General features: G+C 42.3%; 1 protein-coding gene across 4 annotated transcripts in view; it reads right to left on the reverse strand.

The window, feature by feature from the left end:
* Nucleotides 1-275: 275 nt before the first annotated feature.
* The window catches only part of pax5 (paired box 5), a 57,014-nt gene continuing 41,946 nt past the window's right edge, over nt 276-15,343 (reverse strand). For all 4 annotated transcript variants that reach the window (XM_026170918.1, XM_026170916.1, XM_026170919.1 and 1 more), the window contains exons 8-11: nt 10,548-10,649; nt 8,158-8,244; nt 7,239-7,325; nt 276-5,269 (exon numbers count right to left, since the gene is read on the reverse strand). In XM_026170918.1, coding sequence (XP_026026703.1) covers nt 5,187-5,269; nt 7,239-7,325; nt 8,158-8,244; nt 10,548-10,649 — 359 coding nt within the window. In that variant the 3' untranslated portion in view covers nt 276-5,186. The remainder of the gene's footprint in view (nt 5,270-7,238; nt 7,326-8,157; nt 8,245-10,547; nt 10,650-15,343) is intronic.

Below are 15,343 nucleotides of genomic sequence, written 5' to 3' on the forward strand. Positions count from 1 at the left end.
ATTGTATGCGTGTGTGTGAACATGTTTAGACATCTTTGTGAGGACAGAAAATTGGCATGCTACTATACTTGTGGGGACCAGCAGTGCACTTATGGTGACAAAATGCCTGTCCCTAGGAGTTTTTGAGGCTCAAAATATGGTTTTAGTGTCAGGGTTACAATTAGGTTATGGTTAGGCTTAGGCTGAGGGTTAGGCATTCATTTTTGATGGTTAGGGTAAGCAGCTAGATTATGTCAATGAGATGTCCTCACTAAGATATGAAATTGTGTGTTTCTTTTAAATACTGGGGTTGGAAAAAAGAAATTCATTTTATTAATGAATAAACTTGATATATTTCTGTCATGTTCTTGGCTTTTACTTCTATATATATATATATATATATATATAAACATAGTTTAACCGTGATCTATGTTGTGGATATCTCCCAGAAATTGAACTTTTCAGTCACCCATTTCAGAAATATGCAAATATTATGCACTTGGTTGATGTTCGGATATCTTTTAATGACCCTAAAGTTGGAAAAAATATCTCACTGTCCCGCTGCAACCAAAAAAACCTCCTTGAGATTGGTTTGGTTGATGGCAGTTTAACGGTTGCCGTTGTTTTGATGGAAGATGCTGTCTTACTGCAAACACTCATCAAGCAGTAGTGAAACTTGTAAAAGTGTGATCCAAAACGAAATGGAGACCATTTGCCTTCACCTTTTGATAGCAAGCATCCTCCTGCAACCACTTGCAAACTGGTCAGGGAACACAATTTTTTCGTAGTTACCAGTGGTTACCAGTGTCACCAGTCTCCAGACCTATGTGACTGAGGCTTCAGCAGCTGATTTCTCAGCAACCTTTTGCAACCACTCACAACTCATTGGGGTGATACTCATTTTCCCCTAACGATGGGTGGTTGCCAGGATGTCACTAACTTGTCTAGGCCTGGGTGACTGGCTCTGTAAGCAGGTTTTTAGCCCATTAGCAGGTTCTGCATATACTTGTAGAACTGGAGTTGTGTCCTGTGACTTTGCTGACCCATTTCTTTATGGTCAATGTTCCCACACAGACACTACCACCCACTAACAACGTGATCATCTTAGGAGCTTTATCAAAAATGAAAAATGTTGTGCTATGTCAAAATTTGGGATTATTATCTAAAGATAACTAAGAATTTTGAAATAATATCATAGAATTTAGAGCTACAGATGGGGGAAAATATAAATAAAATAAATTCAGTGGTGGAAACAATCTTCCATGACATGACCTACTGTACTGCCACACAAAAGACAACTCAACAAAAAAAGACATCTGTCTTGGTGTCACCAGAAGTTTAGTCTCAGCTGAGTCGCTTGGATAGGAATCTATGGCTCTGGCACTGTCACTACAGCTGATGAGTGAGGAATCAATCACTGACTTTAATACAACCAGGACTATTTTCTGCTTTTCGTTGCTGTAGCTGCTTAACAACATCTTTTTTTCCTCCGGGTTTTATGACTGAAAAATCCACATTCGGGGAGATTTATTGACTAATGTGGGTGCTGTTAGATCAGCTGTCAGAGCCGCGATGACACTGTTGTTGCATTGTAAGAATCACTGTGAGTTATTGGTACTTTAATCACCTTTATTTATTTGTAAAAGGCTTTGTAAAATCTTCAAACCCTGTGTTTGCCCGGGTAAATAATAAGACTTCTGTTAAATGCGTTGCAGGGAGGAAACTGAATCTAGTTTTAGTGACTCATAGTAGGTCAGGGGGATGTTGACATATAAAACTAAAGGCACTGTCCTTGTTTTCAGCTGGTGTGGTTCAGGTTCAATAATGCCTCAGAAGGATCAAGAGAAAAAGACAGAAATAAGGAAAGGCTCCCGCTGAGGCGCACGCTGGCAACACAGCAGGTGAGCCGTCATAAGAATCTTTCTTTAGAGTTGTGTATTCACAACTTTTAAGGTCTACAAACGTGAAAGGATCCACTCTATTACTATTTCAAAAAATCCCAGAAACAACAAATATTGAGAAACTAACAGCTTTGTTCAGGGTTTATAGTTATTGTATGTTTATAGAGCTATATATTATGCCTCACACTGCAGATTTGGTGCCTTCAATCTGTTTGCTAGTAGACACTACACAGTAGCAATGAAGCGCTACACTCAGCCACATATACCCAAAACAAAAAAGGAATCCAAACACTCGCAGATGATGGCCAAAAACAACACCGCACACCTTAAGTCTTTTTATAATAGAAGAAAGCTTCGACACTAAAATCTTCAGTGTGAATAACTGAAATCGCTATTGACATTGTGACTTCTCTTTCGCTGATTACTGTACAAGTCTGGTGAGGACAGAATTGAAACTGAAAAAGGTACAGGCTAAGGAAGATATTGCCCTCTCACAAGACCAATATATCGGCCCCTCAGACATTTGGGAAGGGAAAACACACTGATTTCAGATCTGTGCTGAGGGGCAAATCTGTCCTTGTCTGTCTGTCTGTACGAGATGGGTAAGGCCTCAACCCTGGTGTCATGCATTGTCACAGCGCAGAACTGATGTGGCAGACAAACAAACGAAAAAAAATAATAATCAGGTTTACTTTTTTTCACGAAAGCAGTACTTTTATAGAAACAATTTCAGGATTTTAAACAAGCACATGTTTTGACACATACTCAAAACGGGGAAAAGCAGAAGAAGTACTTAATGGTTCTGAAAGGAAGCTGAAAAAGTAGAATGTCACCTTAAGAAGATGATTGAGTCTCTTTGTGCTTTTGTAAGAAGTCAGCCGATCCACTAGGGGGGCCCATCTTTGGGGAGTTTAAAGACAGAGATAGAAAGAGAGGGTGCCACTGCTTCCTGTTGGTCTTTGGCTGATGCTCGACTGGATCAGCAACAGGAGGGATACTCCTCACATTGGGTCTGATCCAGTCTAGCACCAGCCTTCGTTTGGACACTTAGGAAGCAAAATAAAAACACAAAAAACTTATTAAGTGGCACCTTTGTCAACTGATACCAGGCAACAAACTATAAACAGGAAAATCGCAATCTGATCACACTTATAAACAAAGACTTCTTATATTGAAAGTTTTTTCAGAATTCATATTTCACTGCGTCATCGCCGTCGTCATCGTCACTATTCTAGCACAACAGCGTGACACTATTATAAATCATTACAGGCATTCACTCTCATCACGGAGTGCAGCACAGAAAAGCTTCTTAATATATTACTCTGTGTCTCCTCCATTATAAATAGCTCTTGATCAGGACTAAATCTTGTCTGGGGAGGTAGGATACCACCGTCCTGTACTGTAACACAACCTGATGGAACCGATTTTGGTCCGATGTGAAGATGAGTACTGTTTGTTTTACAGTAGTGGGCTCAGATTTTAGGCTGTGCTTTCCTGAAAAGTCTCTCTATGTCTTGGTCAGTGGCTTTCAAACCAACTCAAATGCAAGTGTGAATGTAAGGCATGGATGTATTAAAAGAGCTGGGGCCTCATTTATACATTTTTATTATGTTCAAAGATTGGTTAATTACTTGTGTTTAATTATGTGACGACCATTGTTTATAGATCTGAAACCAACCTAAATTGACGGCACCTGTAATTTCAGCAGAATTGTGGGTTTAAACAGAAATAACCGAGGACCAAAACAGAAAAGAAAACTTTTTTGAGGACAAGCTCTCTTAAGTAGATTAAGAGAAAATAAAAGAGAATCCAAATTTGCCAGTGAATCTGATTCTGATTAGCAGGAAACTCATGGACAGTTCAGACTTACAAATTAAGATTTTACGAATGTAACTTCATGTTATAAATGAGGCTTTTGGATGCAGCGATGTCATTCAGCACGTCCTTCCAATTTTTCTAGTGGTCAAATTCAGTATTGCAGGCAAAAATACCCACACCTCAAAAAACGTTTTTCCCCCCCATTTCTTGAAAAATACAAAAGAGTCATCTGTAGAACTACTAATGTTTCTACCTCTGATAGGTTGGCCCGTAATCGTTCTGTTATGAATTTATCTGTAGGCGTTGACATCCAGTATCCAGCTCCTCTTAATACATCCACTATGTGAGGACACAGTTTTCTTACCAGAAAATTGGATCATGCTTGACTTCAACTACTAAAACCCCACCCCTGAACAGCAAACATCCAGTCATGGTTTATTAACTATCTTTAGGCGTGCCAAGTTTTGGATTTTTCTACACGCTGAACCCGTGTGCATGGTGCAGCAGTAGAAATCACACACAGCATTTAAGGAGTCTTATCTTCTAAACTTTTTCCAATCCTAAAAGTAAAGAATGAAGAAATGAGGTGAGATGCAAAAATGCTCACTAGCTTACATACTGCATAGTGCACTGGTAACACAAAAGGATTGGATAGTTGACAGTTGTGTGATAGTTGTGTTTGTCGTAAGCAATCCGCCGCTTTAAAAATGACTAGAAATTCAGAGCATGTATACTCTGCAGAACTGGAAAGCTTGACCACTATAACAGTAACAAACGGGACAGGGCGAACATGCGTGACCCTGAACGCTCCCTTTGAAATAATGTTATCTCATTTGATGAACATTTCTGAGGGTTCCAGAGGAAAATGTGTTGAATCTGTGGCAGAACGAATAGAATGGTAACGATATGGGTGATTTTGGTCAGTCAAAGTTAGGATGATTGGATTGTCTTTACTTCACTGTAGCATGGCATAGAAAATTGATTGATTAATGTGCGGTCATAAAAATAGCCTACTGTTTGAAAAAGTTGATTTTTCTCTGATCAGCTTAAATAATTTCATCAAAAATATTCCCAACTGGAAAACCCAGAAGGTCACAATACAGATAGTTTTAATGCTACACACAGTCCGCTGACTTTTGGTTTATGACTGGTTAAAAACTAGATAGGAATACGAAGGCTTGATAGTGTGGGAGGGTCCAAATTTCCAAAATCTACTTGTTTACATAATCGGTTATTGACCTTGACATACCTGTGTCCTCACAGTATTGTATACCCAAACAGTATTGTGCTGCAGCTCAGGAGTGTATTCGTTGGTTTAAGTGTCACTCAAAGAAAATGCAAACTTCACCGATGTCAAAGATTTGAATTCTTCTCCTCTTTGAAGTCCAAGCGTAGGCGAGTTTGTACTGAGCGGTTCCGATGCTATCCATCCCTCCCTCATCTCCTTCTCCTCCTCACCCTGCGACTTCCTGTGTCTACACGAGGGTGTCAGTGGCGGTCGTAGGTGGAGGCTGTAGCGGTGGCAGCAGGGCCTGCCCCTCGTGATGTTGCACTGTAATAATATGGCGATCCTGGAGGGGGAAAAAAGCAAACACACAACTTTTTTAAGTCACTTAACTGAAAAAAATATGAAAACGTGATGTGAATCCAGGTTCTTTAACCTTGGGCTTTTTTCTTGTCTACATAATTAGATTATTAAAACCTGTCATTTCTGCCATGTAAGAGCTGAAAGCAGAGAAAATACATTATTTTAAAATGGTGTGTGCTGAGCAATTTACAGGCAGAAACAGAACAGCGATGGGATTTATCTAAGAGCTGTGTTTGATGGAGTCCAATAAAAGGTTTTTTTTTATCTCTACTATTAAGGCCTAACTAACCATCAAGCATGATCGCTTCATGGTTAGTTATCAAGTGTTTGTATTTCCCATTCAAGCTACAGTTGACCACAGTAATCTGCTAGTGACCTGCTAGTGGTGCCACGCCCTCTTTGCAACCGATTTATCCTAGCAACTGTCAGAAATTACTCGCTAACTGCTTAGAGGTTACCAGGCGGTCACTTATTCCACTGTGATAACAGGCTAAATGTATAATAAAAGAAGTTTATTAAATGTGTAATGAAAGACGTTTTGTGATATTTAAGGATTTTTAGTATTTAAAGCTTTTGAATCATTTCACACAAAAAACGAATATTGAAGAAACTGCTTTCATTTGATCCCTTCAGTATATCTGACAAATCCTGATTAGCAGCTGTAAACCAGGTAAAACTGAAAGTGAACTAAGCAAGAACGTAGGCAATTATTCCTCTGTGGGCAGGAAAAGTACTTTCTCTTTCAAATAAGTTTGACTAATCTGGAGATTTGTTAATACGATTGTCTTGTTCTTTTGCTCATTTCGCTTCCCCGTGGACTTCTGTCGCAATGTCATCACACTGACAGATCGCAGCAATTAACTTGGTCAGAATAATTTTTTTTTATTACAGCTAGAACTGATGTTTAAAATGACAAAAAACAGCAAGACGGCTGTAATAAATCTGAATTCTCCCTGAACAATTTACAGCCTACTTAAATATGGTGTAAATGTGAAACGAGCAGCTTCAATTTTCTGTTCAGATTATATTTTACTTTGAATGTGAGCAGTGAAAGGCAGGGATGAGATGACATGAGCTGATGGAGCTAATGACAGAAAAAATAGTCTCTCTTTCATGTACAACCAATAAAATTAACTCCCTGACTCTTTCAGTCTTTCTCTCTCTCTCTCTCTCTCTCTCTCTCTCTCTCTCTCTCTCTCACACACATACACACACACACACACACACACACACACACACACACGCACACGCACACACAATCGTAGTGACAGTCTAAGCTGACACACTGAGTACAGCTCTACTACTGCTGATCCCCTGAGTCTATTCTCTCCCCAAGGGAGAGGTCAATTCAATACTGTAACCCCAAAGACACGCAGAAACCCACACTTACACACCTCAATACACACAGAAAAAAGCAGTCACCTGCACACACACATCCACACCTGTCTCCGTTCCTTCCATCAATCAGCCTAGCTGTGTGTTGACAGGTTATGTCTGTCCACAGTCCAGGTAATCTCAGGAGCCTCTTTGGGGAAGTGAGGCATTAAGCCGACCTGACAAACTATTTAGTCTCACTCAAGGTTTCAGACGCCCTCTTCTCCCCTTTTGCCTCTTCTTGAAAAACTCCCCTTTCTTTCATGTCTCACCATTTTCCTCATCCGTTCCTTATCCTTTCTTTTGTATCCAAGGCTCTCCCTTCCCCTGCCTTCAATCTTAAGCCTTTCAGTGTCTCCTAATGTGCATCTTGTCCTCATATTATGTGTCCACTCATCCGTTATCATAAACTTCCGTTACAGTCTCTCTGCATTTTTTCCCTTTTTGCATGCTCTACTGTCAGCTTTCCTCATCGTGGCATCCCCCCGTGCATATACAGCACCTGCGTGCTCACAAACACAATGCACTTATTTCTGTTGTACTCTCTTCATCTGCTTCTTTTGTCTTTCTCCACCTACCTTGCATCTGTCCTGCCTGGCTGGTGAAGAGACTGGAGGAGCAGCCGATTTCCGTCCCCAGGAGAGACCCATAATCCTGCTGAAACACTGGGGACAGAGGGATGGAGGGAAGGAGGCAAAAGGAGAGGTGAGGAGAGGAAAGGGTGGGGGTATGCTAAAGGTCATCACAGCGTGACCTCTCTCACCTATTGACCTTTTAAACCATCACCTTCTGACCGTTTCACCTTTAATCATGACCCTGAAATGGCTGCTTAGACAATGACTTTGACACCGACTGTTTTAGCTCAGGGTTAATGCCTCCTCTTAAACACTAATGCGGAGATGTAAAGACAGCGTTGGGATGTCTTTCAGAAACACACATCAATGGTTTTGGAAGTTAAAGGAAATGGATGCTGCCAAGATATCTAAAAACATTTGGGGGGGGGGGGGGGGGGGGTAGGTAATGCTTGCTGCTTATTAGAGTCCCTCAGATCAACACTGGTGACTCTTTGGGACTAAATAAGCTGTAACTGTTTGTTGCTTGGGCAAGCAAACAGCTAAGATTCTAATATATTATATTACTAACATCATTTCTTTAGATTAATTTTTAATCTAAAGGTGACTGAAACTTAAAACAATAGGTGGTCAGAGTCACTTTCCTCCATGACACCTATATATATTTAAAAAAAAACAAACAGTTAATTCAGTTCATTCCTCTCTTGCTATATCTGTTCTTCAGATCCATTCACGCCAAAATTGCCTGTCATTAAAAACAAAAAACCCTCTGCAGACTGTCTGCTACATTACTACAAAGAATGAAATGTAATGCCATGAAAAAGATAAATAGAACAGTATTAGAGAGGGTGGAAGTGGGATGTAAGGTGGAATGTGATGAAACTCCACAGAATACGCTACAATAAACAATATGGGATACACCAACCTAATAGGCTGGGGTTAGGAAATCTCCATGATTCATTGTACGTTGAATACTGCGGATGGGAATATGGACTTCCGGAAAAATCTCCCCCTGTAGGAGAACAGAAAACAGAGACACAAGACATGGTTAAAAACATTAAAGGACAGGGAGGACAATCCCATCTTGGTTTGGTTTAGGTGAGGACTAGCACAGTTTTAGATAATATTCAGGATATTATTCTTATCTCGTTTGGCAGGAACACATGCTTGTGGAAATACTTTGCTCTCTGAAGCTTTAACCGGCTTCTTGTGTTCAACAGAATATTTTACAGACTAGGTGACAGGGACAGAACAGGAGAGCTCGGTGCGAATGTAGTGGTCCTGCCATACAGTGGATGATAGTGTAGCTTTTCTCCCTCATTTAATACTTACTGTCTGGGGTCTACTCTTCCTTTTGCCTTCCCCTCCTGCTTTTCCCATCACCCCTTCCTCTTTATTTTTCTCTCTCGTCCTCTGGCCCGCCTGACTGCAGCCCGCCCGTCACCCTTCACATCAAAACAACATTCTCCTCCATTTCTTCTCCTCTTTTTTTCCTCCACATATCTCTGTTGACTTGCTCTCTTTTTTCACTCTTTTGCTCTTTCTTTTCTCCTGAACCTTCACTCCTCCCAGGGGATCCCTCTCCCATAGCTGACAGTCACAGACCCTGATGCCCCCTCCCTCCAACCACCACCCGTTCCTCCTCTCTCCTTCTCGTTCTGTCGGTTCTGCCTCACTGCTCTCCAACACCCCCTCTGAGTGTCAGCCCCCCTGCTGCAGAGAGAAAGACAGAGAGACAGAGAGGGAGAAGGCGAACAGCAGAAGAGAGTTGCTTGCTTAATGAAGGTATGATATTAGACAGAGCGAACAAAAAGGAGGATAATTTGCCTGAGAAGTGCTGAGATAAAACGTGCCGGAGCTGGAGAAGCAAAGTTTGTAGATTATCTCCTCGACTCATTCCAGTCAGCTCATGGATTCGTGCAGCTTTAAAAATGCACTGAGAAAAATTCAAATGCCTGCACTGTTTGTGTGTGTGTGTGTGTGTATATATATATATACACAAAACAAGTTTTCTTTGTGCTAGTGTGTGCATTTATGTGTGCGTTTAGCTGCGTCTGTCAGGTGGGGTCGGGATGTTGTCTCCATGGCATCCGTGGGTGCGAACATCCTCTCCCTTGTCATCACCGTAGTGACGGCAATGTGTCAGGTTGTTTAGGAGACGAGGAGCGGAGGGGAGAGAGGAGGGGAAAGAAGGCTCAGGGGTCTCCCTGGTGTAGCTCAGTGTCAAGGTCGCGCGCACACACAAACACACATACACACAAACAAACACAGCACACGCATAAACATCCAGCAAACCAAAAACACGCACACACACAAATATGCTGTCAAACCTGAGGACAGGACGGGGTGAGCGCAGGGGGACAGGGTGACAGGGTTACCCATCTTTAGACGTGTTGTTCCTACATGTCCACTGAGAGTGTGTGTTTCTGCGTGTCAGCCTATATGTGTGTGTGTTTGTCACAGACTGAATGATTGGGAATACAACTTGTAAACAGCATTGTTTTTTGACTTTGCTTCCCTCCCGTTTGTGTCTCTCCCTTTATTTTTCTGCAGTGTATTTCACACTGACCACGACCACCACTGCAAGTCTGAGAGAGAGCGAGCGAGAGAACAAGAATAGCGGCTTAGGATTGAAACACAAAAGCATCGTAGAAGGCGGAGTGGAAGGGAATGAATGAATTAGTCGTGGGTCACTGGTGATTCTCATTAAAAACAAATTACTAATGTTGAGGAGGGACAGCTGTGCTACTGTGGCTGGTTTCTAATGATACACACACACGCACAGACACACACGCTAAAGAGAAGCGCAAACACACAAATATATGCACACAAACAGACACACGCACCACCCCCTGGGAGCACTGTCACCCACAGTGTAGACAGACAAGAAAGAGGAAGTGGTGAAGCTAAGTACAGCCTCTGAAAACACACACGCTCTGACAAACATCCAGCAGGAACTTAGAGGATATGTACGTAGAGATGGGTTGACATCATGTGTGGCGAGAGATGACACAGCTATGTACATTAAAAGTAAAACAGCTTTAGCAAGTGTGCATTTGCCATTACTCATTTTGTGGTGACAAGTCTCCACTGTGGGAAGAAAAAGTAAGTAAGTTGTAAATATATTCATTTCAGTATGACCTGCTTTTAGGGTTAGGTTTGAGGCAGTGTTGCATACTTGCATGCTTAGAGAAGGTAAGTCTCCACACATCAGTGTAAGGTGATGGAAACATGACTGTGTGTGTGTGTGTGTGTGTGTGTGTGTGTGTGTGTGTGTGTGTGTGTGTGTGTGTGTGTGTGTGTGTGTGTACTCACCAGGTACCATTCCAGTGAGGGAGGGGGTGGAGTAGCTGCCCTGTCCAGTAGGAGGGACATGAGGAGGGTAGCCTGGCAGAGTGGTGCTGGCTAGATCTCGACCTGTAATCAAACACACACACACATTTGTTGTCATCAGTGTCTTCCTACTATAAGTGCTATTACACTGCCCTGTGTCAAAAAATAACCTTTCTACTGTTTTCCAGAAAATAATTAATATTACATAATTCACTGATGCTGAGTTGAAAATGGCAATAAAATTATCATCACATTTAATTTTCTCACAAAATGTGAATCCATTTTTCGCATAGGGCCCTTTTTTACTCATTAAAATTCAGCTTCTTTAACACAATTCACATATTTTTATAGGTTTCTTTTAACTGGACAGAATAAACAATTGACATGGATGCAAAGTTACTGCTTTTGTGCAGTAGGACAAAAGGCTGGCTCTGGAGCAACCTGGATCGTGCTCACAACCCACTGCACCCAAAAGATCTTCAGCATCACCAGAATAAACGAAGTCATCATCCATTAGAAAGAATGGAATAAGAGCCTTCTCACAATGCCTATAAGAGGAAAGTCCGGTTCCTGGAGCCAGGAAGCTTTTCTCACTGAGTCTAGACTCAAGCATCTCATCTGCTTCCTTTGTCAGATCCGAATCTGGTACTAAGTCATTTAACTCTGACTAAGTGAATAACCGGGGGACAACTGAGACACTATAAGAGATCTTCAAAGTCTTCATCACTACATTGTTGCAGGCAAAACATCATCAGACTCCTTTCTCTCATCAACTAAGCCAGTGCTGATACCAAAGTAAGCAAAACATACCCTTTTCTTTCCTTCTTTCTTTCTTTCTTTCTTTCTTTCTTTCTTTCTTTCTTTCTTTCTTTCTTTCTTTCTTTCTTTCTTTCTTTCTTTCTTTTTTACAAAAAACTGTTATTTTTTTGCTGCAGTTTGGATGTAGTGAAGCTTCCACGGATGCAGCAAAAAACATCTGGATCATGATTGGCACTTATATATATATATATATATATATTAGGGGTGCAACGATATTCGTATCGATATTGAACCGTTCGATACAGTGCTTTCGGTTCGGTACGCATATGTATCGAACAATACAACACAACAATACAATACAACATTTGTAATTTATTTTATCAACTTTCCTTCTGACGATGCTGTCTGTGTTGAGCACTCAGTGAATCTGCGTTCGACTACTCCGCCTAGGGTCAACAGTGCAGCCTAGGCGGAGTAGTCGAACGCAGATTCACTGAGTGCTCAACACAGACAGCATCGTCAGAAGGAAGAGTGCAGGGCAAGCTAGCGAGACAGAAGTTAAGCTCTCCTTACAACATGGACCTCCCCCACCCTCATTCAGATCTGGCGTTTGGAATTATTTTGGTTTTCATGTGACGTATGACCCTGAAGGTAAGCGAGTCATGGACTAAAGTAAAACAGTATGTTGGATGTGCCATGCAATGCTCAATTACATGGGTGGGAGCTAGTGTGTTAGCGCAGTTAGCTCGTTAACGTGTTGGCCGTCTAGCCCCATGCACGGGCGATCGGGGGTAGCTAGTTAACGGAGATTTGCCGTGTTGTGGCGTTAAGGTCATTTCAACGAGATTAACCTGAAAGCACTAGTGGGAACACAACGAATATGACTGCACATTTACACCGACATCATCCTAGTGCAAAGACAAGTGGAAGCAGAAAAAAAACAAGCAAGCATGCTACTAACTTTAGCCGAGTCATTTAGACAGCTGTTTAATATGCTGCTGAGAATATAGCCCAGAAGAAGCGGATAGTATAGCTTTTATTTTGGAAAGAGACATTTCTCTGTAATAAACTCTCTTTTCCAAAGATGAGTGATTCCTCAATCAGATACAGGGCTTGCAATATCGCTAGCCCGACGTCCCGGGGCTAGCGATTTTTTCAGTCAGGGTACCAAAATCTATCTCTGCCCTGCCCGTCGGCCTATCGTAGGAAGAAAAAATATATGTCAATGCTTTTGCATTCTTTCGGAAATGTAGCTGGGTAATTATGTCATTGGCATCGGTGAGCCACTGTCAATATGTGACATATTGAAATCGCGTTTGAATTTGCGCTTGTTTTTTTGCTTTCACTTTGCAATCGCGCGAACTGTGTATAGAGAGCGACAGCACTGATCTGTGAGTGATGATAATTTGCGCACCAATTCCTCTGACATCGTCTTATTAATTGTTAGCTTACTATGCAAACATGACAAGTGAAATCTCCCGCAGCTTAAACATGTGAGAGGTTGATCGCGCAGAGAATCGCTGAGCTTATGTGAGTACGTGTGTAAAAGCAGCAGGATTTATATTTGACTACGATGACCTGGATGACTGAGAACCTTCACAGACAGATATATATTTCAGTTCTGCTGAGCCAAATAAGACAGGTCAGGGTGAAGAAGTGACAGCCAAAGAAAAGCTTACCACAAAACGGAGAAGTTATGACAAATCAGAGTATAAGGCAAAAAGAAAGTGCAGCTTTATGGTTTCATGGACAAAAGAATTTCTGTGGCTGCAATATGACGAGCTAAATAACCAGGGCTGCACATAAGTGGTCCGCAGGTGCGCATTCGCTGTCAAAATAAAAAACACGCACAAGGGTTAGGGTTAAATTCAAAAACTGTACTTTTGAGTTAAAATATATATTTATAATTTTAATAAATGACAAATTAAAAAGGCATGAACATTTTTTTTGTATCGAAAAAATATCGAACCGTGACACCAAAGTATCGAACCGAACCGAACCGAACCGTGAATTTTGTGTATCGTTGCACCCCTAATATATAACACCCAGCACGCCCCTGCGGGCGGTTTATCCTTCAAGCTCGGGTCCTCTACCAGAGGCCTGGGAGCTTGAGGGTCCTGCGCAGTATCTTAGCTGTTCCCAGGACTGCGCTCTTCTGGACAGAGATCTCCGATGTTATTCCCGGGATCTGCTGGAGCCACTCGCCTAGCTTGGGAGTCACCGCACCTAGTGCTCCGATTACCACGGGGACCACCCGTGGTAATCGGACCACTCATCACACACACATATACATATATATATATATATATATATATATATATATATATATATATATATATATATAGGACAGTTACAAGTACTTGGGGATCCCGCAGGCGAATGGGAACCATGAAGAGGCCGCTAGAAAAGCTGCAACCACCAAGTACCTGCAGAGGGTCAGGCAAGTCCTGAGGAGTCAGCTGAATGGTAAGAACAAGATCCGGGCCATCAACACGTACGCCCTGCCCGTGATCAGGTACCCTGCTGGGGTAATAGGCTGGCCAAAGGAGGAGATAGAAGCCACTGACATAAAGACAAGAAAGCTCCTTACCATGCATGGAGGGTTTCACCCCAAGTCCAGCACCCTGAGGCTGTACGCTAAGCGGAAGGAAGGAGGCCGGGGACTGGTGAGTGTCAGCACCACAGTCCAGGATGAGACAAGGAACATCCAAGAATACATTGGGAAGATGGCCCCAACTGACCGAGTGCTCAGTGAATACCTCAGGCAGCAGAAACCCAAGAAAGAGGAGGGAGACGAGGAACCATCATGGAAGGACAGGCCCCTGCACGGTATGTACCACCGGCAGATAGAGGAGGTGGCTGATATCCAGAAATCCTACCAGAGGCTGGACAAAGCTGGACTGAAAGACAGCACAGAGGCACTAATCATGGCAGCACAAGAACAAGCTCTGAGTACAAGATCCATAGAGGCTGGGGTCTATCACACCAGGCAAGACCCCAGGTGCAGGCTGTGTAAAGATGCCCCAGAGACAATCCAGCACATAACAGCAGGGTGCAAGATGCTAGCAGGCAAGGCATACATGGAACGCCATAACCAAGTGGCCGGCATAGTGTACAGGAACATCTGTGCCGAGTATAACCTGGAAGTCCTGAGGTCAAAATGGGAGATGCCCCCAAGGGTGGTGGAGAATGACCGAGCTAAGATCCTGTGGGACTTCCAGATACAGACGGACAAAATGGTGGTGGCTAACCAACCGGACATAGTGGTGGTAGACAAACAGAAGAAGAGGGCCGTAGTGATCGATGTAGCGGTTCTGAATGACAGCAATATCAGGAAGAAGGAACACGAGAAGCTGGAGAAATACCAAGGGCTCAGAGAAGAGCTCGAGAGGATGTGGAGGGTGAAGGTAACGGTGGTCCCCGTGGTAATCGGAGCACTAGGTGCGGTGACTCCCAAGCTAGGCGAGTGGCTCCAGCAGATCCCGGGAAAAACATCGGAGATCTCTGTCCAGAAGAGCGCAGTCCTGGGAACAGCTAAGATACTGCGCAGGACCCTCAAGCTCCCAGGCCTCTGGTAGAGGACCCGAGCTTGAAGGATAAACCGCCCGCAGGGGCGTGCTGGGTGTTTGGTTTATATATATATATATATATATATATATATATATATATATATATATATATATATATATATATATATATATATATATAAATTGAGATTTAAAGGAAAATTGATTAAAACCAAACTGCAAAATCTTTCTCACAGTGATGAGTGATTTCAATTAATATCACTTAATGAAAAGGGTAAGCAGTGTTTTTATTTTACTAAATCCTGCAGGAGCAGGGCATCCTTTTTTCCTTTTGTTTCCTCCAGTCTTGTTTTCCATCTCCTGGCATCTATTAATTTATCAACTTCCCCTGTCTCTCGTTACCTGAATCTCCCCTTCCTTGCTTTGTCTGTCACTTGGTGGATAGGATATATAACTGCATTAGACTACATGACAGTGTGTCGACCCAAATCA

Source organism: Astatotilapia calliptera, chromosome 6 (assembly GCF_900246225.1).
Source record: "Astatotilapia calliptera chromosome 6, fAstCal1.2, whole genome shotgun sequence".
Classification (NCBI taxonomy): Eukaryota; Metazoa; Chordata; class Actinopteri; order Cichliformes; family Cichlidae; genus Astatotilapia; species Astatotilapia calliptera.